Source organism: Pleurodeles waltl, chromosome 1_1 (genome assembly GCF_031143425.1).
Source record: "Pleurodeles waltl isolate 20211129_DDA chromosome 1_1, aPleWal1.hap1.20221129, whole genome shotgun sequence".
Lineage (NCBI taxonomy): Eukaryota > Metazoa > Chordata > Amphibia > Caudata > Salamandridae > Pleurodeles > Pleurodeles waltl.
This window is the reverse complement of record NC_090436.1, coordinates 936,821,686-936,847,424: the sequence shown is the minus strand read 5'-3', so window position 1 is coordinate 936,847,424 and position 25,739 is coordinate 936,821,686. Positions and strand designations below refer to the sequence as shown.

Here is a 25,739-nt window from a genome sequence, read left to right as displayed (position 1 = left end):
TATAGCATTAAGATCATATTTGAAAACCTATCGTCCCATCAGTGTCACTGTAGACCTTTAAACATGTATTTTAAACCTACATATCAAAAGCTTTTTCAGCAACTAATGTCACGGCAGCTCAAGGAAATCTGGAACTATAAACTTTATTTATGACATGCCACCAGCTGAGTAGAGAGACAGGATCTTGCACGTATCGGTGCAAAATAAATCAGTGATGATGACTTAGAGGCATCTGCTATTCTTTCTGAACCACATCATCCTTGCCAGGAAAGGATAACTGCTGAACATCAAGAGAGAGTTGGTAGGGAATGATTGTCAGTCATATGTGCCTCGCCAGTGCGTCTGAAGTTGCAGCATGCAGGGAAGAAATTCCTTTTCTCCAAAGTGTATCCAGCGAAAGCTTATTTACAGTGCCTAGAAAGTGAACTAGGATGGCTCTTTGTGGGACTTTATAACACTGATCATTCTAAACAGGGAGAGTGGGGTAGATTTTGAGTTTGTATGTATGGAGAATGACTCTCCAGAGTGGGATGGGGTTGTTCTACTTTGATTGTTTACAAAATTTATTTTTTGTCTCCTTTGTCCTTGTCTCACTCATAGCTCAACTGAGACTCTGAGTTGTTGACTTTTTTCCACAGTTGGGAAGAGCATATGTTGAATTGTTTGCAGCTGTGTCCAATATGTTGTTTGGTAGGACCTTGTGAGAAGTGTTCATCTAAGGTGCTATAATACGTGTTTATTATTCAGCCTTGTCTTGCACAGCACAGTAGCTAATAAATAGATATAAACCAAAAACATTGTCTGAAGACAATCAACTCCTAATATGTTTTATTTATTTGTAAATGTTCATTTATTAAAATCCGTTGCATACAATATCATAAAAGTAATAAATTTGCATAATACCTAATCTTAAAAAAATACTTTCAATTAAACTATACTACACGTAATTAAATCAATGGATTTCGAGTTTTTACATAAAAAAAGAGATGCTGGATATTATATTATCCTAAAAGTATTGATGGAATGATTGTCCGATAACAGGCTTTACATCAGGTGGGCTGAGAGAGCTCAGCCTGGGGAGCATTAAATTTATTTGCTGCACTGACCAAAATGTTGACAAAGCGGGCAGTTAATCTACAGTCAGTGACTTTCCGGGACTCAATCACAGCTCTTCTGCATGTGCAGATCCCTCTTGTTATAAAGATGGATTTCAGCCACTGCCTGTGTTCCATTTGCAGGGCTAGGCAGGTGCATGCTTTATGTTCGATTAACTCTGGCCGGTGGCATTGCTTTCCGTCATCCAGGTTTTCTGTCATCCAGGTTGCGCCAGTTCGGAGCCAGCTCTAGGGCTGGAAGGCCACCAAGCCGATCCCTAATAAGCTGCCATTTTCCTGTGGTAGACAGGCCTGCTGCCAGGTACGGTTGCAGGTTCTGGGGCATGTAGCTGTTGATAAAGAGGCAGCACGAGAATGCTTTGCTTACATGTTCCTGTCTATAATGGAGGAACGCTGCTGCATGACCTTGTTGGTTACATCTTTAAAGGTTGGAAAGAAAGCTGGTGATGACCATCGGTCCCCTAGTTGTAGAGTTGTAATTGACTGATCAAGGTAGGCATGGGCCAGGGATTATGATCCTTGGTTCAGGATTTATAACTATAGGATCTGGTGTAGTGTGTCAGGTTTTGAGCTGTGATGTGTGTGTCAGAGTTTTGCATATGACCCTGGCATATTACATTTGGGCTGGTGCGCCCAAACTCCAACCATATTTGGGCCAGTGCTGCACTCCTAATAGAAACAGTCTGTTCATTTTCATTGAGATTAAAACTAGTCGAATGTAGCCTTAAATCTAAGATTGCTGCATACATCTTACAATCAGTGTTGAAATGACATATGGGTGTAGTACCTTTATCAGAGTTGGGAATAAGACATATAATCACTCAAGAAAATCCAAGGGACAGTTTTAAGAATGTAATTTTTTTTAAAATAAATTCAATAAGTAAAGTGGTAAAAGGCAGGAACATTAATAACGTAAATCAATTGAAAGCCTATCAGGTCTTCTGCTTTACCCTTCTTTAGAAGGCATAGAACTCTAACAACTTAAACTAAGGTTATTTTTTTTCTAACAAAGAATTATCACTGACTGAGTACTCATCTAGACATTTTATTCAGATAGCTATCAATATTTTCTTCTTGAATGGCAGTGTCTTGTGAATGTACATCTTTTTAAAAAATAAAAAAGGTTAAACAATACCCACTAATAGCAGAATAGCAAGTTCTGGATCTAAATGTTTTGTCAGTTTTCGGGAAAGTACTTAGTTCTTATTCATTGAAGAGACTCTTGTGATTTACAAGTAAAATATTTGAGTTCCAAATTTGTAATATTTTGAAGAGTTTCCTTCCAATTTATTGCTAGTTTTCAGTGCTTTTCAATCGTTGTGAATGGATGTGTATGACGATTTATTATAAAATGTCATCATCAACAAAAGATTTCAATTCCTTGATAAATTTGGGATTGCTCCACATTAAATCGCCATCTATTACATGTAAACATATAGGCACATCAACTCAGACAATAATTAATTTGAATGTTCGAGCAACAGACTGCACAGGAAAGTGAAGTATCCATGAAATACATCATTGATCATATAATGAGCAATCTACTCATCTAAATCATCCTTACAGAGGTTGTCACTATTGTTATGTTCCCTCCTTGCTGCATCTATCTGCCTTAATAGCCTGGATTCTAATACACATGAAGGAAATCAAGTTTAAAGATCCTTATAAATATGAAGAAATAGGTCAGTGGATAAATAGTTGTTTTCAGTATTAATTGTTTTGGGCATGTGAGTAGAAGCTGATCTTTAATGTTTGAGTAAACAGCATGCCCTTCTGTTGCATTTCTCAGTTCGTGCAAGATGCTCCTTTCTTTCATACTCGAAGAAATCTCTAGTAATGGTGATTCAGATATGTGTATATTTAGCATCTACACACGTCCTTGGTGTTTTGGTGTAGTGGAGAAACCTGTAAGAGAGTTCTGGGGTTTGCTTCTTACTCCCAGTACTCTTTTTTCCTCATCCAACTGTTCACTCATGACTTTAACCATGTGCCAACATACAATGAAGTTTCATCATTATCAATTAAAACAATATATAATTTAGACAATCCTTGTTTCTTTTTTTTATTTCTTTCTTATTTTTTAACTTGAAGCACCACACTCAATTAACTGAGGAATGACTCGAGTTGCCTCATCTCATGCTAGGATTTCCTGGAAAACCTAGCACCTTTAAAATATCTTATGAACAATTTATTTGGTTGAATGTTCTGTTCCTGCCAAAAAGTGATACTGATGAGAATAAAAGTGGTTATTTTTGCCTTTACGGTATTAGTACATACATAGATAATGTCTTTATTCAGTTAAAATAAATATAACCATGAAAGATACATGAAAACATTATGAAATCATGATATTTGTTTTTAATCTAATCGCAGTACAATATAAAAACCACAAGGCAGAATGCATAGAACAATGAAACATATTCAGTCAGTACATGTTCAGTAATTAAATGAGTCAAGAGGTCAAAGGGTATCCAGCAGGCCTCATTATACCAGAAATTATGACCAGGCCCCTTGAATTTTGAAAACACTGTTTAGAAAATGGCCCATGAGTACACAGGTGCGAATCTCTCCCAGAATGATGGTCTTACTTGCTTAAAATCTGCCGCTCTTAAAATAGGTACCAAACGTTTTTTTCTGCAAGAGGTGTAAAAGGTGCAAAACATCACAACATGTATAATGGTCTGAACTGAGGTTTTGTCACACTTACATGGGCCTAAGTTGCCTTCAGCAGCCCAATCTTTGGGGAAAGCTGATTAAAGGGAGAAAATAATCAAATTTGAACTTGGATAAAAGCTGGTGGTGATAGACATTATTTACCCGCGTCAGATATGGCTCAATAGATTTAACAGTCTTTATCAAACAGTGGGCCTGAGCCATTGGTTTCCTCATTTCATGCCCTTCCCTGGTAACAGAAAGACATGATAAAAAATTCTCTTTGACCCACACATATTCAGCCTTGACAATTTCTTCAGGATGCACAAATATGCTGGGGCAACCCAGAGGTGCAAATTTCGACTTACTGTATCTCAGCCAGGAAATCACTTTTAAATTGTCCAAAGAGAGACAGTCCCTGATTATCAGCCTGTTAAGATTTGGCTCATTTTTATGCCAGATTGAAATCCAGCACAGTAGAGGCCTTAGTTTTAATGTATCTGAAATATACTTAAGATGTAATTCCTCATGCATGGCAAATGTTGAGGAACTTTACTGTACCCCCAGCAAACTCCTGGCAAACATATTTTCTTCCAGGTGGATAGGGCCACAATCCTGGTACACCCAGATGTCACTTCCATAACATGTTGCAGAGCACTCACACATTATAAATATGGATCAAGGCTTTTATGGGTTTCCTGCCCACCCTTAAACTGAAATCCAGGACGAGTCCACACAATCTGACTAGTGCAAGTCTTTTTCCAAGAAAAGAAAAGCCCCAGGAGGTCCTTCCATCAAACAGAATACCAAGATAAGTAAAAATAGAAAACTTGGGTGATCTTGGTGTTAATACAGAAGTGACTTTTTAGTAGTATCAATGAATTCATTAGAACAAGTTCTTCCCTATGAGCCCTGATGGCTTCTCTATAATGATTGATTTTTTTAGTTAAGTTTTTCTTAAATAATCATTGGCTGGGTCAAGTATATCCATTTGATTCCTTCCACAGGATCAATGAGCTATCTTCCAAATGACAACCAATTTTAATTATAGTGATAAACGAGCCATTGACTTAATAAAACAGATGACAAACTACCACCCTTCTCTCATGACAAACAGAATATGTGTATTTTAGATCGAAAGGGCATTTTATGATTCACAAATCTTTTTCAGTCGTATAACGTTTCATAGAAAACTAATATCTACAAACAATCTTTTCCATTTGCTTTAACGTAAGGTTCTTGCAATCCAAGTTGTGGAAAGGATTTTGTTTTGACAGGAAAGATTTGTCCATATTTCTACCTATATAAGGTTATTACCTAATTTGAAACAAAAGCAAACAAAATTCTGCAAAAATTTCCGGAGCTTGGAATAAATAGTGAAATAAGCATGTGATATTCTATTGGGTTTTAAGATCGGAAAGTCAAGGGTGAGCAAAGCTGTAGGCTTTGCAGTCCCAAAAAAACGGATTTGCAGTTTGTAAATGCTTTTATACGAATGCTTGATTTGAGGAGGTTATATATTCATGCTTTCCTTTATCTGAACGTAGCAGCCTCGGGTATAGCAGATTCTCACAAGAAGGCACTGCAGATGCGGAGCAGTGATATGTGGTTGTTTCCTTTGGCTCCTGTTCCGAGAGTAACAATTGCTCCATTGTACTCTGCACTATTTATCAAATGGTATTTCAGTTTATGGATGTGCACGAAAAATCAAAATTAAGGCCAGTGCTATTTTGCTCAATTATCCTCCTTTCAAGAGTCACAGCTTCTAATTTCTCCTTGAACTTCTCCGCTGAATGACCGGAGACTACTCTGAAAAGCTATAATCATTCCTTAAAAAATAGTTATATACATTGTGTCTTTCTATGTTTTCTTTAATAATCCTAATTGCCAATGTGTGTTCAAAAAGATCGCAGTACAAGCAAGCATTAATCACCTAGTATAAGATGGTTAAATATTGTATATTGAAGTGTGTATGATCTTCCCTTTGCCCAGAATAACTCCTAATTCTAAGTCTGCTTGCAGTGATCTGACATGGTTTTGGCCACAGCAATTGACAATCCCTGGCTTGTGTAGTTAATATATGAAAGAGAATGAATGAAAGAGACTCAATGAGTGCCTCTTGCCATGACAGCAGCCATCTTGGAGAGGCTTGGCACAGATAGTATCTACTGAGTGGCTTGCCTCTAAATTCCTTCTTGTTCACCTCTGATAGGATTCGGGTGTTTGCTTTTATTTGCTCTATCTAGTTTCCCCACCCTCAACTGCCCTGGGGCCTTGGATACAATTTAAGGTATGCAAGGAGTATATGCATTTTAGACATTGTGGATGCAACATCTGTTGCTTTTTGTGGTTGCCCGGCATCTGCCAAACTCTCTGAGGTCGTTAGTCCTTTCCTGGTTTCCCTCTTCCTGTGCTGTCGGTAACCAAGAGTTGAATATGAGGAAGGTAGAGCACATAAGCAATTGGTGGCTAGGAAAGTTCTGTACAGGGGTCAGGTCAGATTTAGTGCTTTGGTGTGCTTTCCCCCAAATATGTTTACATTTCACCTTCCCAAGGTCTGCTAAGGTGGTGTTCTATTTCTGTGGTCTATACATTGCATGATCTAGTTTAGACGCCCACTGGTAGTGTTAAACCCTTTGCCTTGTACAAGTACAACCTATACCGTATTTAGAGGACTCTGGGTCCCCCCCCTCTGAGGTCGGTACACTTCTCACTCTTCTGCCAAAAAGTGTGATTTCCACCAACACCGACTTAACATGTTCATTCAGAAGTAGAAAGACAAGTCAAAAAGAAAGGCAGGCTGGCTACTCAAGAAGGTAGTTGATTGGTGTGGGGCACAACTTAGCACAAGAATATAAACCAAAGAAGCAATGAGTATGTAATGATATTTTGTGTTTTTAATTCTAAACACAGTTCTGACTTTTTCTGCTTGTTGTTTCCCTTGCACCCCAAAAGAACCCCCTGTTTTTATTCCAGCCCGGCTCGTTGGTGGCAGCTCGCCCTATGAAGGGCGGATAGAAGTCTATCACTTGGGGCAGTGGGGAACTGTCTGCGATGACCAGTGGGACGACGCTGATGCCGAGGTTGTCTGTAGGCAGCTTGGACTTGGGTGAGTGTCTTTCCTTGGTTATATTTTGTCAGTACCAGTGTAGCAGAACATACTAAAATAAAAACTATTACCTCCATGTTTCTTCCAAGATACTTATGGCTACATGTTCCTTTTTTTCAAGCCACTCTTTGGTAAGATTTGCAATTTGCAGGTCTGACCGCGTTGGCAAACATTTACCAGGGATTGATGTCAATGAAATAATGCTAAATAAAGATGGGAGTATCTAACACTTTAGAACACATCATTCATGTTTTATTTTTCCAAGCACGGCTTTTTATATAGCATTACAGCCCACTGCCAAGGACTAGAACGGTTGTTACAGGCCCTGAACATTGGAATATTGTAGCCGAGGGTCGATACCAGCCACTTTTGGCACTGAACCACTTCACTGTCTTCTATGGAATGCCCAACATTCCAATGTGGTAATGCCAACTATACACCAACACATCCCGCACTCCCATGGTCACCTAGGCCACCGCTCTTCTTGACTGTCAGGGAAGTGGAACGCCTCTGCTGCTATCTCTTCACCTCTCCAGACATTTTGTGAGTTGAGTTGTGAAGCAGTGGAGGTATTCACACGTGGAACATGTTATGTTGTCTGAGTCTCAAGCATGCCAGGGTTTAGATTAATACACTGTGGAATGTGGGAAAACCAGTAGTTTCATTATTCAGGCCACGTTTACTGTGAAATCTGAGTGCACATTTTGTTCAACAGCTGAGCCAGAGCCAGACCCCAGCCTGTAATAATGTACATTCTGGGAGTCATTATTTTAGTACCTTTGTGTGTCTTTTGTTTCAAAACTGAGCCAACGAATTGTTCATTTGTTCACCAGAGGAAAAATAGCATAGTATACTGAAATGTGCATATCAAATGATTTTTAATCTTATGGTATTGTTTGTGTGTCTGTACCAAGGTCTGTGCATGCACTCCAGTGCTCAAATATTATGAAACACGTGTTAATGTGTATTCAGAAAGTAGAAATCCCAGTTCTTTTTAATTGTAGGGGGTACGTGTTTTGAACATTGATTTTGGTTTTAGAATTTAAACCAAACCCAAAGGTAGAGATATAATTTTAAGGTCATCAGAGTTCACAAAACGGTGTGTTTTTTGCCCCTCTTAGATTTCCCTTGTCATTCGTGGTACCTAATCTGTGTTAAATATGTTTAGGCGCAAGAACTTCCTGGTGCCTCTCGGTGCTGGAAAGAGCTGAGACACAAATGGAGGAGGCAACGATTAATTGACGAGTATGTTGTAGGTGTTGAAATTGATTTTATTTAAGAGTTTCTCAAGTGTGGAAGTCGAGCTTTTGTGGGACAAGTGTTCAAAGGGATTAACCGACTTTGCTGGTTAAAGTAATAGGAACGTCAACATTCTGTGGCCATAACAGACATGATTTTTCAGGGTTTAAAATGACTAATTAGTACATTGACGAAATTAGGGAAAATGCCACCAGACGACCTCTGGCCTGGTGATATCACAGGAAAGCGCTGTGTGGCCACTGGACCAGTAGTTATCACGACAAATGTAATGACAAACGAATGCATGTCTTTTCTGCACAGCGGCCAGTATTAACCTGCCTAACACCTTCTCGGCACACAGGCCTGCGCAGTATGCGTTCTAGCATGCTGACGCAGTTAGGCCTGCTGTAAGCTATTTAGGTTGTTGAGAGCCAGCCCTTTCTGCTTCCCTTACAAATAGTGTTTAATCCTTGTACTTTGTAGACATTGTGGCACTTCGCTATCACACAAGGGTACATTTTAACCCAATACACACAGTCTGTGTTATTTGTACTGTTTCTGTGTAAACACTCGAGCTGTAAGGCCTCTTCGTGTTCCGAACACACATTAAGTTTACCTCAGAGCCTTGATGAGTGAACGAATCAGACCCTCGTCTACATGTCCTGTACACATTAAAACAGCTAGTAACAATGCTGCAAGTGGGCTAACTTCAAAGAAGAGTAAAACATTTTTTAGCAGTGAAATAGCAAGATTACTACAAAATAGGAGCACGAATCAAATACACATTGTAAGCAAAGAAACACTGGTTTGCCAATGGGTAGGTTAAGGGTGATACTTAAGACATGACATCTTAAAACAGGCGTTATCGCCTGGGCCTCCTTGAAGAGGTGGGTCAACACTGTTTTGTTGCACAATAAGCGCACCCCACGCTTGCGGTGTAGATTCTGCACCTGAATGAAGACCAGAACAAGGAGGGGGGTCACAGCTGAAAGCGCTTGGGCCTCTGTGTGGGGACACTGCATTCGTGGTTGGGAACATTTCGAAATCCCTGCTTTGAGGCCTACTGAGTATTGGTCTGGGCCTAAGGAAGTGGCACTTAATGGGCATACAATAATGGAATGACTGGGCATTCTTTGAGTAGAGCTAGGCGGCAGGGTAATGCAGGTATGTAATGTAAAACGCATTATGGCAATCTACGTGCCGTAAAGTCGAAACTGGTGCAAGGCTGCACCTAGGCTTGTAAATATAGATTTAACAGTTATGGGCAGAAATTGCTGTTCCTGCCCATGGCCTGAACATGCTGTAGGAGGGTCACCTGCAATCTGTAGTTGAGGGGACTGCCACAAAATTAGGAGCCTTCTGCCTAAATCGGTAGGGTTATCAAGTGTTGAGGAAACTTAAACACTGTCCTCCGAGAACGTGGTCAGAGAGCGATGGATCAGTCTTTTCCTCAAGAGCAGAGGTTCCATCCTCGTTCACAGAAACCCTGAAGTGAAAGGCACAACATTTTAAAATGAGTTCAAGTAAGCCAGTGGGTCTCCGAAGAAGGAATATCACAGGGTATCTGGACTTGAGGCCCAGCAGCATGGCCTTTGAATATTTGGTTCTGAGGTTGCAGAGACAGAAACAGTAAGTAGCTGGGGCCTGTGAAGAGGCATTTTACTTCTGCAGTTGCTGCCCAATACAGGACTATCAGCAGCCTGCTCCTCATCTCTGAGTTTCCGTGGGGGGAGGGCAGAATGTAGAAACTCTTCTTAAACGCACCAGGTCATGCTGTGGTGCAGGGTGGAAGACAAGAGGAAGAAAAGGTCAGTGTAAAGTACATCCCCTTCCCCGTGGTAGGCTGCCAGCTTTTCCCCAAAAGAGACCTTTCACTCATCACTCTTGCGCTGCCTGTATATGCATCCCCGCCATGTGGGAAGACAAGAGCTGAGGTGCCAGGCAAAAGGATCTTATGCTTCCTGTATCCAGGCAGAAAGAGGCAGCCACAAGATGCAGGGCTTCCAGGGCACCCCATGAGGTGTCTCTTCATATCTATCCTGACTCTGGATAGTGCAGAGGCCCTTGAGGTGAGAGAAACGAGCGGTAGGGGTACAGAGGTAAGCAATCATGAGGCTACAGTGTGCAAGTGTAGTTGTTCTAGGCATATTAGGATGCCCGCTGACACATTAATCTTTACCTGGGTGCATTTTACATCCATTTCTAAAAACGTAAAATGTGTGTTAAAATAGGAACACAATTGGCATAATTCCCAAGCATGAGCTCTTTGGAGGCCGTGCATCCCTCTCCTATGAGATATTTGTCTCAAAGCTCAGGAGCCTGCTGACATCATCAGACCCTTGTTCTACCGCTAGCATAGGTTATGAGAGCCGATGCATGTTACAGTTGCCTTGATATACATGGAGGGTTTCCCTGAATGGTGACCCGAATGCTTGAAAATGCAACCATTAATTTGAGAGCATTATCATAAAGGTACAGTTTTTTTCATGAATTTCGCCCCAAAATATGTTGTTCTCTTTGGGGTAAAATTGGGACTAAGTAATGTTGGTCCCTTGGAGGTCCCGGTGTCTACCCAGAAAGTAATTTGTGATAATAAATGTACTTTTACAATCGAAATATCTGGCTTTGCGACTACTAGGTAAACACAAACATTTGATTTATGACTCCTAGGCATTTGCAAAGAGTATGGTACATCTTAAAAGTTTGTAAATGTCCAATAATGCTTCAGTTTATGAGCGTTCACACACTTCTAGCCAATCCTTTTAAACGTTTGAATTTACCCCAAGGGCTGGAGTAATTCCCATTCCAGTACAGCAAGGGGGAACAGGACACCCCCAAACGTCGTGGAATGTGTGGGTCATTGGTTCTTGATGGAGAAAATATTTTCCTTGTGCAGAAAACAAATATGCAGTTGCACATCAAGGATGCCTTTCAACCATGCAGAATTGTAGCATGCGTAGAATTGCACATTGGGGATCCTACCTCACAAAACAGTCACGTGACATTTACCGGCGTACCCAGTGTTTATTTTTACACCGTATTACCGTTTGCAGTGCACTCCCTGGCTGCCAGGCTCTAACTCTCCCCCTTACAGCGTTTGTTGGAATGCATGGAATTCTGTTTTTGGATCCTCCATATTTTTATGCCACATTTGACTCTTGCAACACATGTTCTCCCTTCTTGATTTCAAATGTCAGTGTATACGTGACATACCCAGTCGCGTTACTAGTGACTTATTCTAAATAATCCCATTCGTCTGTGTAGCTGCTATGTGTCTGAAGCACACTGATTATGTTTCGCATATCTGAGTAACACTACCATCATTTCAAGCAATTAGTTGGCTTCTTCCAGTTAGGTCCCTTACATTAATGAACTATGAAGTGCACAGCACAGCTTATATCCTTTCTATCAGCTAAACTGCTTGTGCTCCCTGCAAATAACTCTTCCACCCGATTCTTGATTCAAATTATGTTGTGTGCTCAAAGAATACAACAGTTTCAAGACTGCGCATGAGCACATCTCCACTCTCATATACCAACACTTAAAACACACCCCGTTACTACACACAGAAAAAACAACTATTAACTCATTCGGTCTAATATGTTGTATTCAGGCACATTCTGAAATCAAAGGCAGAGAATTGTTGAGTGACTGCATACGGTGATACTGTATTTTTGGAACATGGATAAGTGCCAAGTGCCAGGGTACTATACCGGTGCACCCAGAATGATTAATTTACCTTTTTTCCAAGAACAAAGGAACCAAGGAGGTAGCATTAAGGACAGCACAACATATTTAAACATAAAATAAAGCACAAGGAAGTGCCAACAAAGGCGCCCATTTGGAGATTTCCAGGAGTATTTCTTGAAAGCTGCTTGTGACACAGCATTCGGTCACACTAATGGCAAGGTTTGTGAATATCAAGTCACAAATATTGCATCAGTGTGTATGTGCCAGTGTAGATTTATAACTTTGTTTGTGAAGCACACCTCAGTTTTAAAGAAGTTTTTAAACAAGCCACTAATGCGGCTGAGGAGAAGGGAAAGTAATTTTACAATCCAGGGTATTCAAGTGAGGACTACATGTCAACCTTTAAACTGTCAGGGTGAAGCCAAACATTCAATGCTGTTAGTAATCTGCTTTTAAATCTTGTCTCTCTCCTTGCGTAATTGCGCAGCAATTATAGACCGTTCAATCATTTGTACATTTTTCGAATGTTTACACTAATCTCCTGTTTCTAAACAAATTACATGTCCTTTACTTTTACTTAGTGAAATGGTGTTTGAAACTGCACACCACTAACAGTGTGGTTATTTTTTTTCTTGGAAACGGTTATTCTGCGTTTGCAGCAAAGTAGAAGAAATCTAAAATCGCATGTAATAAAAATAAAAATCTTGTCACTAAAATCGTCTTAAAGCTGGAAAGTCTTTAGCATTTTCCAAAGTTTCTGTGAGAGAAGGTGTGGTGGCAGTGCTTAATTCGTAAAAAACAGTAAGTGCCAGTGCCCTTCTTGTGAGGCCACAACAGCCTGCACCACACATTGCCTCAGCCTGCGCTGCCAATGACAGTAGCAGTACAGCTAGTGACCACCCTGACCAGCTACTAACCATCCTACCAGTCTGACAATTCAAACAATTCCAGGCAACCCTAAGTAATATTAATGGCGTGAGCAGCAGGTATTACTCATTTTAATGTATAATGACTTATTAATAGGGCTCACGGTTTTATGGTATGTTATCTTATCAGTATTTATCCATATTTATTTTGTGTTCTGTGAATAAATAAAGGCGTAAAATGATATATTTCCACATTTATTTAACTAATAAACATGCGCATATACTTTGCCACGTGTTGTGTTTTAGCAAATTAGGCAGCCAAATTTAGCATAACAATACACCCGCTGGTAAATATTAGCATTATATTACAAATGCATGTTGACATATGTTGCTATGTAAGGAAATCGCATCTCGTTTTTTACTCTCCATGCCATCTATCTGCCCAGTGGTTGGTTTGGAACTGATGAAAACAGAATGGAAAGTCACTCAAAAGAAGATAAGATTTTATTTATCTTTCCATTAAAAAAATATGTAGACAGGAAACACTTTGTTTTCTGTTTGTATTTATCTGTAAAAACAGTAAAAACTGAAAACAGGGAGCCTTACTTATTAAACACTGTTGTTGTGCTCATCTTGAAATTAGACAAACAGTGCCGCCATGTGGTGGATGGCCAATACAGCCAGTGTTCGCATTTAATTGCAGGTGCTGAGCACCGGAAACCACCAGCTGAAATTGGCGCTCTGCAAAGAAAGAATTAATCCTCACTGAAAGGGCATAAAACTAGTCATTTGTTGCCTCCTACTACAAATTTGGATGGCAGACCCTTAAGATACATTTGGTCGGCCATATGTAAATGTCTAGTAGGGTGTTAATGGCTGGCCTTACTAGTCCTGCACTGGTGAGCCAAGAAATGTAGTCATCAAAGTGTTAGGCAAAAGCTATCTGTGATCACACTCACCAGTATATAAAATCAATGAATTGTTTTGAGAATTAGCAACACACAAGACCAGTGACACAAAGCTAAATGATGGGGCTCCCATTCAAAATGTGGTGAGAGGAGCTGGAGCCTCCTATATCATACATCTTAGGATGCATAGTGGGCCCCCTGAAGTGTGGAGGCAACATGTGCCACAGAGGAATGCAGTGGCCTACATTACACCACCTGGCATCATTCTATGCACAACACTGCTCCACAACCATGTAGCAGCATATGTGATGCAGCCTCAACACCACATCTATCTCCTATTGTCAACAAACTTCTCAGAACCTCTCTTGAACAATTTGCCATGGCAAACAACACCTTTCCACACATATCAAATTGCTGTAGATGGAAATGTTACAAATGGCCTCAGCAGCATTGTTGGGCAAATCACGTCATTGCAACCTGCCCGTTGTTCATGGATCTACTGGGTCTGCAAACTCTAGAACTAGTTCATGAATACACTGGGGACTCTGGATCCGGACCCATGTGTACTGCTGCGAGGGCTGCAGGCAGCTTCTGGTGCCTGGCCCCGTTCACCCTGCTCCTGCACAATGGGGGGAGCTGCAAATGCTCCCCAGCTCTCTCTTGACCTCCTCAGAACTGAACATCACCTGGCTACCTCCACCAATTACACCAAAAGCCCTTACCCCTTGGAGGTAAATGGATGTGGATTTGGATAAGGTATGGCCCCTCTCACAAAGTGACAAATGTGGATTTGCATCCAGTACTCTCAGATTTGCATACGGTTTCCCATTCCAGAGGGAAAAAAATCGTAATCTGTGGATTTAGGTGCAGGGGTGCTAGCCAGGATTGGAGACCAATAGTGAGATTACTTTAAAAATCATAATCTGTGGATTTAGGTGCAGGGGTGCTAGCCAGGATTGGAGACCAATAGTGAGATTACCTTACCTAATCAAAACATCCACATGAGGCTAAGCATTAGACAAAGGTCCACACCAGCAGAGCATAAGGGATATATCTTTAAACTTGTGCTCATAAGTACTTAATGCACTAAAAGTCACGTTAGGTTTAGACTTTCCTCAAACTGAACTCAGTAACTCCAGAACACATTGACCCGTTTAAGAAAGAGTCCCACAATCAAAAATAATTGACAGAGTCCAAAAGCATTATACAAACTTGAAATGGTAAAAGCACACTATACAAATAATGGCAACATAACCTGCTGAACCAGGTCACATGAATCTTTGAGTGTATTTAGGAGATGGTAACTGAACCAGGGTGCTGTATCTCAGCCACAGATGCCTCCTTCTTAGCATGTAAGGCTGTGATCGGCATATCAATTGGAGCGTAACCTAATAAGGCAACACATGAGGATGTACATGAAGATATGGATTTGTATGTAGGCCAAATAGCTGAATCTTGTTATGTGAGATTGCACAGGAGCATGTCACTGTATCTGGTCACATAAGACAGTAGGATGAGCATGTGTACCCTGTCCTGGGAACCTGTAATTGGAAATACAAGGCAGACATTTGGCATTGATGTAATTATGAGCCTGTCACGAGCTTATGAGGGTTTATGATCATAAGAAGCTGCAACAGGCACATGGCATTTGGGTACAGGCACTTAGGCATGTGAAGGAGCTCAGTCATATGAGGCTTTCCCTGGGCATATAAATCCATGCCTGGAGCATACGAGGCTGTAATGTGAAAATGAGGTTGTACAAGGCAAGGGAGGATGTAAGTGTCTACCCAGTCTTTTGGGATTATTTTATGCATGTGAACCTATACATGTGAAATTGTAACTAGACATTCAGGGGGCGCAAGATGCTGTAGATAGACATATGAAGCTATCACCTGGCATATTCCTGTATGTTAGAACTTTTCAGACTATAGTAGGTATAAAAGCCTGGGTGTATAAGGCAGGACCATTTCTTATTGGCCTGTGCCAAGGCACTTGAGCCTTCAGCTGAGCCTATGAGGCTGCATATTGACATTTGAGGCAGCCCCAAGCTGTATGACATCATTTAATAACACTGTTGTTATAAGACACATAACCCTACACCTGGGCTTATGAGACTGTAGACAGATGCAGAAAAATTGAACTACAGATATATGAGACTGTATCTTGAGCTAAAAGACTCTTTCTGGACATATAATGATGTACGGTTAACATGAGTCTATACATGACTGTTAGCGGGGGCAGACAATCATAGCTGTTCTTGACATGCACATCTGAACTCAGCATAAACACTGTGCACAATCATGTTTCTGTGATTTTCAACTACACCAAGGTATATGAGACCAGGGATGTAGTTGAGCGATCACTGCAGCTTTGCATATGTTCCACTTACTATACGCCTGCTTTGGCTGAGCATATGTGGCTGTGGTAGCTGGGCATGTGAAGCTGTGTCCAAGTATATGAGGTTGTTTTAGCTTATGATGCTTTCCTTGCACAACGGAGGTTATACATAAGCATATGTTGTTGGACATAACCTTCTGAGAATGCTATTAGGCATTTAAGATTGTACACTGACATATTATTATTTTTTCTGAGTACTAGAGGCTGTGCCTGGTCATATGAAGAAGGAGATGGACACATGAGGCCATTGCAGGGCACCTTTACAAGGCATGTGAGACTGTCTTGTCATTTGTGGCTCTACATTGGTGCGCAGGGCTGGACCTGGGATATGAGGTTGGTCCTATGCATATGAGACTTCCTGGGCCTCTAAAGTGCAACAAAGTGCTGTGCCTGGTCATATGAAGAAGGAGATGGACACATGAGGCCATTGCAGGGCACCTTTACAAGGAATGTGAGACTGTCTTGTCATTTGTGGCTCTACATTGGTGCGCAGGGCTGGACCTGGGATATGAGGTTCGTCCTATGCATATGAGACTTCCTGGGCCTCTAAAGTGCAACAAGAAATGGAAGTCTGCAATATACATAGAATATCCCCACATATGGGCTCATGAATCTGTACCTGGACACAAGACTCTGGGCCTGATATAGATATTGACAGACATGTTACTCCGTCACAACAGTGATGGATATTGTGTCCTCTGAAATCTAAATCCCATTCTGTCCTAACAGTATTTAGATTTCTGCCCTCTATTCCCTGGCATGTGAGTCTGTTCCTGAGCATGTGCGGCTGTGCCTGGTCTTGCAATTGAGAAACTAACAGTGGGATTCAGGCCACAGTTAGACATGGGAGGAAGCAGAGGTGGCCCCCACAAATGTCAAGGGGGCAGGGGGAGATAGGGGGAACGCCAGGGAATCCACATTTCATTAAAAAAAAAACACTTACTGTTTTCGTTACGCCACCTGTCTCCTGCTGCCTCACTCCTCTTGTGGTGTCCCCAGCACAGACTCCCCAGCAATCCTGACACTGCCTTCATGCTGCCTTCAACATAGCAAGAAAGCTGCGTCATGATTGGTCTGAGCTGTAGGGACCACCACTCAAACACAGCCCTGGGATCTGTGCAGTTTCTCCAGCCCGGTTGTTAAACACAGCCGGGCTGGAGAAACCAAAGTGTGCATGTGTGTTTGGCCAGCCTGAGATAGGCAGCCAAATACACATGCACACTTAGGTGCACTCTCTCCTCCCTTTCTTCCCCCACCTCCTGTGGCGCTGCCCTGACCCTCCCTGTACTGCTGGCAGAGCCATCAGATAAAAAATAAAGAAATAGTGCAACTATCATTTCATTTTTCATCTGGTAGCTCAGCCAGGGGGGTGACGCACCTCCGCCATTGCGGAGGAACTGCCCATGGGAGGAAGTAGCTGGAGATATGCTTTACAAATAACAATAAATAATTAAAATTGTACGCTAGGGTATGAACTTTTATGATGTATACTTTAACATAGTTGAAATATAAGGAAGGTAGAGGAGTGAGATTGGTTGTGTTTACAACTGTATTCTAAAGGCGAGGCTATCTGGTTGAGCCCTCAGGTGGGGCAGGAGGCAGTTCCATAGCTTGGATTCAGCACGGAGAAAGATTGCTGCGATGTGAGAGAGATTTTAAAATCTGGCATTCCCTATTTAAGCGTCCTTGCATCGCAGTCCCTTATATTCTAATATGGTTAAGACCCTCAGCAGGTATGGTGAGGTGACCAGATGCAGGCCTTGTACACCAGATTTAGAATTTTGTTCTGACAGACTGAAAGCCAATTTAGCTCCTGCAGCACCAGTGTAATAAGATGAGGCTGTACATAGGTACATGGAATTCCTCCACACAACACCACTCCTGGGCACATGAGCTGATTAGATTTATTTGGACATGTGAGGTTAAGTTTGGGCTTGATAAACTGTATCCTGGAAAATAAGGCAGAGGCTGTTTCTAGGTATGTGAGTCTATCCTGGACATAAGTGTCTGTATTTGAAAATATGAGTATTTAATTAACCATTAAAGGGTTTGTTGGGCATACGAGGTTCCAGTCTTGCATATGACAATGTACATGGTGTAGGAACTTTTTGGCTCCAATTAGTCATATAGACTGCATTTGGGAATATGAGGCTGGACCGGTTACATATGTTCATTTTGTGGTAAATAATCTTAAGGGAAATAATTGCCAAGCGTTTTAGTCAGAGGGATTTTTTTAATCCAGTAATTTCCATTATTTTGTTTTTCATAACAATATGGGGGTCATTACGACATTGGCGGGAGCGGTAACCGCCGTGTGGCCGCCAATGCAGCCGCACTCCTGCGGCCCCCATTACAACATTCCCGCTGGGCCAGCGGGGATGAGGCCTCAACATAGGAGCCGGCTCCTAATGACCCCGGCGGTGTTGCGGCCGTGCGACGGGTGCAGTAGCACCCGTCGCGCTTTTCACTGTCTGCTATGCAGACAGTGAAAAGCTGTCCAGGGCCCTGTTAGGGGGCCCCAGGACACCCCTTACCGCCAGCCTCTTCCTGGCGGTGCAAACCGCCAGAAACAGGCTGGCGGTAGGGGTGTCATAATCCCCAGGGCAGCGCCGCTTGCAGCGCTGCCCAGGCGGATTATTACCGCCGGGGCTAAAACGGCGGGAAACCGCCGGCCCCGGCGGTACGACTGCAGCGCTACCGCCGCGGTCGTAATAAGGGCCTCCGTACCGCCAGCCTGTTGGCGGTACGGACGCTACATTACCCCTGTCGTAATGACCCCCTATGCCTCTTAAACATTGCGTTTTTTTTGTTTCTCTAGTGTGAATGCTTTTCATTCTGTATTGTTTTGTTTTCCTTTTTATTATTGCCCATCTTAGAAGGAGGTCCCAGCTTCTGATCGCACCCTACCATTGGCATAGCTTTGTATTTTTTCCTAGTTTGAGCTTGTGAGCCACCATCTCACGAAATTCTCCTTCTCACATTTTCTTTTCTGTGCCATGGTCTTGTTGCAATCGAAGCATGCAGTACTTGCACTCCAAAAAGTGACGGTAAAGTGACGGACATACCACCAGCCGTATTACGAGTTCCATAGGATATAATAGACTTGTAATACGGCTGGTGGTATACCCGTCACTTTACCGTCACTTTTGGGACGGATTAACACCTCCTCCAAAGTTGTAATAACCCCCTATATCTCTGTTCCAAAGTGTTCCAAATTGGAAAGGGAATGACACACTCCCAAAATTGGTGGGGTACCTGGAAAGTGTTTTTTCATGTGCAAAGCTATTTTTCAGTTTAGTAACATAAAAACAAATAATTTGTACACATACGCATTCCCATATCCATTTATAGGTATGGCTGTTGCAGATACTTATAACTATTTCTGGAATTGTTTGGAAATTCCTTGGAAGTTGAAAATGTGCGGAAAGTGCAGGAATTAGCTTATTTGTGTAAATGTATTTTTTCCAAGTTAGCAGCTTTATGAATTATCCTTTTAATGTTTATCACATTTACTGTCATGTTTGAATTGCTGATGTTTCCTGGAATTATATGACCTTGTGCTGCGACGCAATGTTGTGTACTTAGTTGGAACTAGTGTCTAATAGTTATTTTCTTTACATTAAAAAATACTTTTATCTTCCTTCATAATATTTTCTAACTCGATATCCTCTTTAAGTTTTTAGTTACTCTGATAAAGTAGACATGCGAAAATGCTACAATGTGTGTCGTCTGTTTAACTCTAATGCTTTCCATATGTACAGTATTGCTTCTCCCAACTTAATGTTACTGAAAGTTGTGGCAGCTTAGTAAAGCAAGGGATTTTAGCATGTGGATGCTTGCTGTGGAGCTTTTAAACTGCAATACTTTTATGTATGGCTTACTATTTCGTTTTAGCTCTGTAAGGTCAAATACAATTTACAATTTTCCGTTAGTGGTGTACAGCTTAAAAAACTTAGTTTGATAATCTTCCAAAGATAGATACAGTCATGTAGAACATTTTCCTTAATTTATTTTAAAAAATAGAGTTTCCAATGCCAAGCTTCTGCAAAAACATCTGAATGTCGCCAGTACTGTGCTGGCTGAGAAAGAGAAATCAGAGTGATGGACTATTTGTTGTATTTGGATGGAAAGGAAGGTTCCTCTTGCTTTACGTAGATACCCAGTAAAGTCACTCAAAATCCATAATTTCAGTTTCTTACATTTAAGTGGTTTTAACTCAGAAGCGTAATGGCTGGTACACTTTAAGACAATTACAAAAGCCCCAGCGGAAAATGCACTGGGCATCAACCCTTTGCATCCCATTATTATTTGTACACTAAACTCTAAAATTTTTACACATTTAATTCATTTGAATTTATTCAAATTTACCTTTCATAATAATTAGGTAAATGTAGTTTTCCAGCTTTCTTAATTAAATAATGAATTCCCAGAAACAGCTACCGTCCTTCATCTTTCTCTTCCTTAGAGACTATACTCACCTTCAAATCTTTATCATTCCCCCATCTGTTTTCTCAATGATATATGAAAGACTGTTTAGACAAGGTATGTAATAAATTGGGTTATTGTCTGAAGGATGGAGGAAGAGCCGTTCTCGAGCAACAACCTCAGTCCTTGTCAGGGTGCGCTACAAAAAAACACAAAATTTAGCTGTGTTTAACCCCTTGGGAGCTTGGCACTAAAGCATAAAGGCTAACTTTAAGGCACTGTGGAAAAAATGTATGCAGCACCCAAACAGTAATAAAGTGAAAACACAACACGAGAAAAATCCCAAAACCAATTTAGAAAAATGTGTAGATTTTAATAGTTACAATGACACCAAAATGTATTACAGCCAATCGGTAGTACCGGAGTTGTGAATTTTTAAAGTTATAAGTGAAAAATAGCACCTAAAAAATCTGGTTGTGCAAGAATGGGGCTAACTCAAAAGTTAAAGCCAACTGAAATGGAGCATGCTCTGGATACACCAGGTAGATTATGCCAGGTCTTGGGCTCTCACCTTCAGACTTAGAAAAAATTATGTGAAAAAGTGCAGGAGAAGGCAGCATTTAGCGGGGCAAGGCAGCAAGTTGTGGCTGAAGTGGAATCCTTATTGCTGGAGAGTGCTTATGAATGATGGCAGGAAAAAGCTTTGAGTGAGAGAAGCTGATTTTCAGGCAGAGGAGGTCATTGTCGATAGGGAGCTTGTTGCCACTGAGCAGGTGAAGATTTATACCTTCAGACAACTTTTTGGTAGTCAAAAAGCCTCCAGCCAGACGAAGTGGTAAGCTCTAGCCAAAGAGGGCTCCACAAGACTTGGTACTGTTGTTAAGAGGTCCAGCTGAACAGGATTTGCTGCTGCAGACAAAAACGTAGGAGGAGCTACCATGAGGTCAATTCATTGGGTGATGCACCTTAGGCAGGTTGGCTGGTGGGTAAGTCCTGGTCTTCTGTCAGTTTGTCTGGCACTGTTTGATGAAAAATGTTATGTCCCAACCTTTAGGTTTAGGCAGGGGCAGCACCTCTAGCACCACTTCAAGGGTCCAGGACTGGAGGGGTACCACTTGGGGGCTTACGACTCACTCCAGCAGAGGCCAGGTGCAGGGTTAAAGGTCTCTGGAGCTTTTTGTGTCCCTGTAGCTCACACAGGAGGCCAGCCAACTAGCCCTTGGAGTCACTATGGTGATCCAGGGTTCAAGCAGCAAGGCAGGCCTTAAGCAGCATGGCAGTCATCCAGGAAGCAAGGCAGACTTCAAGCAGCAGAGCAGTTCTCTTGTAGCAGCAGGGCGGCCCTTTGGGGTACAAAGCAGACCTCAAACAGTAGGGCAGGCCTCTAGAGTACAAGGCAGTTCGTCTGAAGACTTCTTCAAGTCCAAGAGTGTACTGAAGTGTGGCCTAGGAGGTCCAATAATTATACCTTGTGCTAGCCTTTGAAGTGGGGGAATCTTCTAGGTTACCACCCCTCAATCTGGTTCTGGAAAGTTCCTTTCTTGCCCTGCCAAGGCTCCAAGAACTCTAGGGCCACAGAAGTCTAGTGTTGGTTTTATTTGTATAAGTGGGACAAGGAACAGCTCTGCCCCTACCTATCCTGTCAGGGTGGCCCACCTTGACAACCCCTAAGCCCTTTGTCTCACCGTCTGGGAACAATATAAAGACAAGAAAATCCTAACTTTCTAAAAGTGTCACTTTCATAATTGTGACTTAAGATCTGACTTTACCATTAACAAGGAGTTTAAATTGCAATTATTTTGAGCCCAAACAAGATATTCTTACCTGCTCCCAACCAAACGTTAGTACTTATTAAATGTAATAAGATAACCCAATGTTATCCTATGGGAGAGGTATGCCTTACAGACATACAAAAAAGCATTTAGGAGTTTTCCACTACCAAGACATGTAAAACTTACCACCCTTAGCTGTTAGTCCTTACCGCCCACCCCTCAATGCTGAGCCCCTTTTTTTGGCTATTTGGGGTGGTTGGCGCTCAGTCCCCCCCATAATGTTTTGTCTACGTAGGCTATCCAAGCCAAATTAGTGTCCTTTTTTCCCAACATCCTGGGGATTCTAACGGTACCCAGAGTTTGTGGGTTCCCCTGCAGGAGACTGAGAAATTAGCCAAAATACTGCTAAAATTAGGGATTTGTTCATCTTTTTACCTGCAATTGGGATCAATGAAGGGGCTGTGGTGCTAAAACCACCATCTTCCCAGCTTTCAGAAACAGGCAGACTTGACTCAGAAAACTAAATTTTTTAACATAGGTTTGGCATTTGAAATAAACAAATATTGAAATTAAGTTGAAAAAAATAGCAATTTCTGGCTCCGTTTTCTTCTGTAACTTTTTCCAACTGTGGCAGATTTTTTAAATCAATATACCATTATGTCTCCTGGACTCTTCTGGTTGCGGGAATATATAGGGCTTGTAGGTTCATCAAGGACCCAGGGTACTTAGAGCTAATAAATGAGCAGCACCTTGCAATGGGTTTTCATTGTATACCAGGTGTACATCAACTAATTTGGTAAAATATAAAGAATGAAAAACAGGTATCAAGGAAACCTCTGTATTTACAAAATGGGCACAAAATATAGAGTTAAGAAGCAGTGGTTATTTGCACATCTCTGAATTCAGGGGTACCCATGCTAGCATGTGAACTAAAGGGCATTTCTCAAAATGACTTCTTTCTTACACAGTCTTACATTTGGAAGCCACTACTGTAGAGAAAGACAATTGGCAAGAGCACTTGTTCTTCTATTCTGTGTTCCTCTAAGTCTCCTGATAAAAATAGTGCCTCACTTGTGTGGGTAGGCCTAGTGCCGGCGACAGGAAATGCCCCAAAACACAACATGGACACAACATGGACACATCACATTTTTCCAATGAAAAAGGACGCGTTTTGTGCAAAGTGTCTAGCTGTGGATTTTGGCAAACCTATTCATTTTTTTAAACTGGACACAATGGGGAGACTTGTGGGGCTCTAACCAGGTTCTGTCACCCAGAATCCTTTGCAAACATCAAAATTTGGCAAAACAAACACATTTTCCTCATATTTCAGCGATGCAAAGTTCTGGAATCCGAAAGGAGCCACAAACATCCTTCCACCTAGCATTCTCCCAGGTCTCCCCAAACAAATGATACCTCACTTGTGTGGGTAGGCCTAATGCTCACGACAGGAAACGCCTCAAAACGCAATGTGGACACATAACATTTTTCCAATTAAAAGGGACGTGTTTTTTGCAAAGTGCCTAGCTGTGGATTTTGGCCTCTAGCTCAGCCAGCACCTAGGGAAACCTAGCAAACCTAGACATTTTTGAAAAGTAAACACCTAGAGGAATTCCAGAAATGGGGTGACTTGTGGGACTCTCACCAGGTTCTGTCATCCAGAATCCTTTGCAAACCTCAACATTTGGCTGAAAGACACATTTTCCTCAGATTTCAGCAATGCAGAGTTCTGGAATCTGAAGGGAGCCACAAACTTCCTTCCACCCAGCATCCCCCCAAGTCTCTCAATAAAAATGGTACCTCACTTGTGTGTGTAGACCTAGTGCCGGCAACAGGAAACACGCCAAAAATACAATGTGAACACATCACATGTTTCCAATGAAAATGGACACAATTTTTGCAAAGTGCCTAGCTGTGGATTTTGGCCTCTAGCTCAGCCGGCACCTAGGGGAACCTAGCAAACCTATACATTTTATAAAACTAGACACATAGGGGAATTCAGAATGGGGAGACTTGTGGGGCTCTCACCAGGTTCTGTCACCCAGAATCCTTTGCAAACCTCAAAATGTGCCAAAAAAACACATTTTCCTCACATTTCAGCGATGCAAAGTTCTAGAATCTGCAGGGAGCCACAAACATCCTTACACCTAGCATTCTCCCAGGTCTCCCAAAACAAATGGGACCTCCCTTGTATGGGTAGGCCTTATGCTCGCGACAGGAAACACCTCAAAACACAATGTAGACACATAAAAGTTTTCCAGTTAAAACTGATGCATTTTTTGCAAAGTGCCTAGCTGTGGATTTGCCTCTAGCTCAGTCAGCAGCTAGGGAAACCTAGCAAACCTATACATTTTTGAAAAATGACACATAGGGGAATCCAGAATGGGGTGACTTGTGGGGCTCTCACGAGGCTCTGTCACCCAGAATCCTTTGCAAACCTCAAAATGTGGCTATAAAACACATTTTCCTCACATTTCAGTGATGCAAAGTTCTGGAATCTGGGGAAACCACAACCTTCCTTCTACCCAGCATTCCCCCAAGTCTCTTTATAAAAATGGTACCTTACTTGTGTGGGTAGGCCTAGTGCCCGCAACAGGAAACACCCCAAAACACAATGTGGACACATCACATTTTCCCAGTGAAAACAGACACATTTATTGCAAAGTGCTTAGCTGTGGATTTGCCTCTAGCCCAGCCGACACCTAAAGAAACCTAGCAAACCTATGCATGGGATCAGGAACCATTTAGGGAAACCAATAAAGCTAAACATTTCTGAAAAGTAGACACCAAGGGGAGTCCAGGGAGGTATCACTTGTGAGGATTCCCCAAAGTTTTTTCCCCCAGAATGCCCTGCAAAGGTAAAACATTGAATGAAAGCAACATTTTTCCTTGCATGCGTAAACTATAGGAGTATGCAGGAATCCACAAACTGCTTGCCACCCAGTGTTCCTCAACTTCTCTCAAAAAGAACGTTACCCCACTGGTGTGCCTGGGCTTAGTGCCTGTGACAGGAATGGATCACACAGCAGTCAATGGTAGTCCTTACATTAGGGCTACTGTTGACCCTGGGGTGGACCATTCCTGACGCAGGCACTACGCACAGCCACACAAGTGGGGTAGCGTTTTTATTAGGACCAGTGGGGAAACGCTGGGTGGTAGGAATACTGTGGATCTCTGCTTATTCCTGTAGTTTATGTGACAGAAATCCAGGGAAAAATAGAGTTTTCATTCAATGTTTCACCTTTGCAGGGTATTCTTGGTAAGAAATCTTTGGGGTATCCACACAAGCAATACCTCCATGGACTTCCCCGGGTGTCTAGTTTTCAGAAATGTCTTGGTTTGACAGGTTTCTCTACATGGCCGCCGAGCCCAGGCACAAAAATGCAGATGCCCCCTTACAAAACCAGGTTGTTTTGTGATAGGTAATGTTGATGTCTCCACAATACGATTAGGGCCCTTCTCTGTCGCGGTCCTGTGCAAAGATGGAGGTTACCCAAACCATATGAGTCATCCAGTAGGACTGCAAGGTGGGTTTCTGCAGTAACCCCATTTAGTGGTGTCCTAGAGTG

The 25,739-nt window shown here is 41.9% G+C and overlaps 1 protein-coding gene across 2 annotated transcripts in view; it reads left to right on the top strand.

The window, feature by feature from the left end:
- PRSS12 (serine protease 12) overlaps positions 1-25,739 on the top strand; it is a 562,235-nt gene that overhangs the window by 143,474 nt on the left and 393,022 nt on the right. For both annotated transcript variants that reach the window (XM_069230157.1, XM_069230158.1), the window contains exon 4: positions 6,723-6,876. In XM_069230157.1, the coding sequence (XP_069086258.1) occupies positions 6,723-6,876 (154 nt within the window). The remainder of the gene's footprint in view (positions 1-6,722; positions 6,877-25,739) is intronic.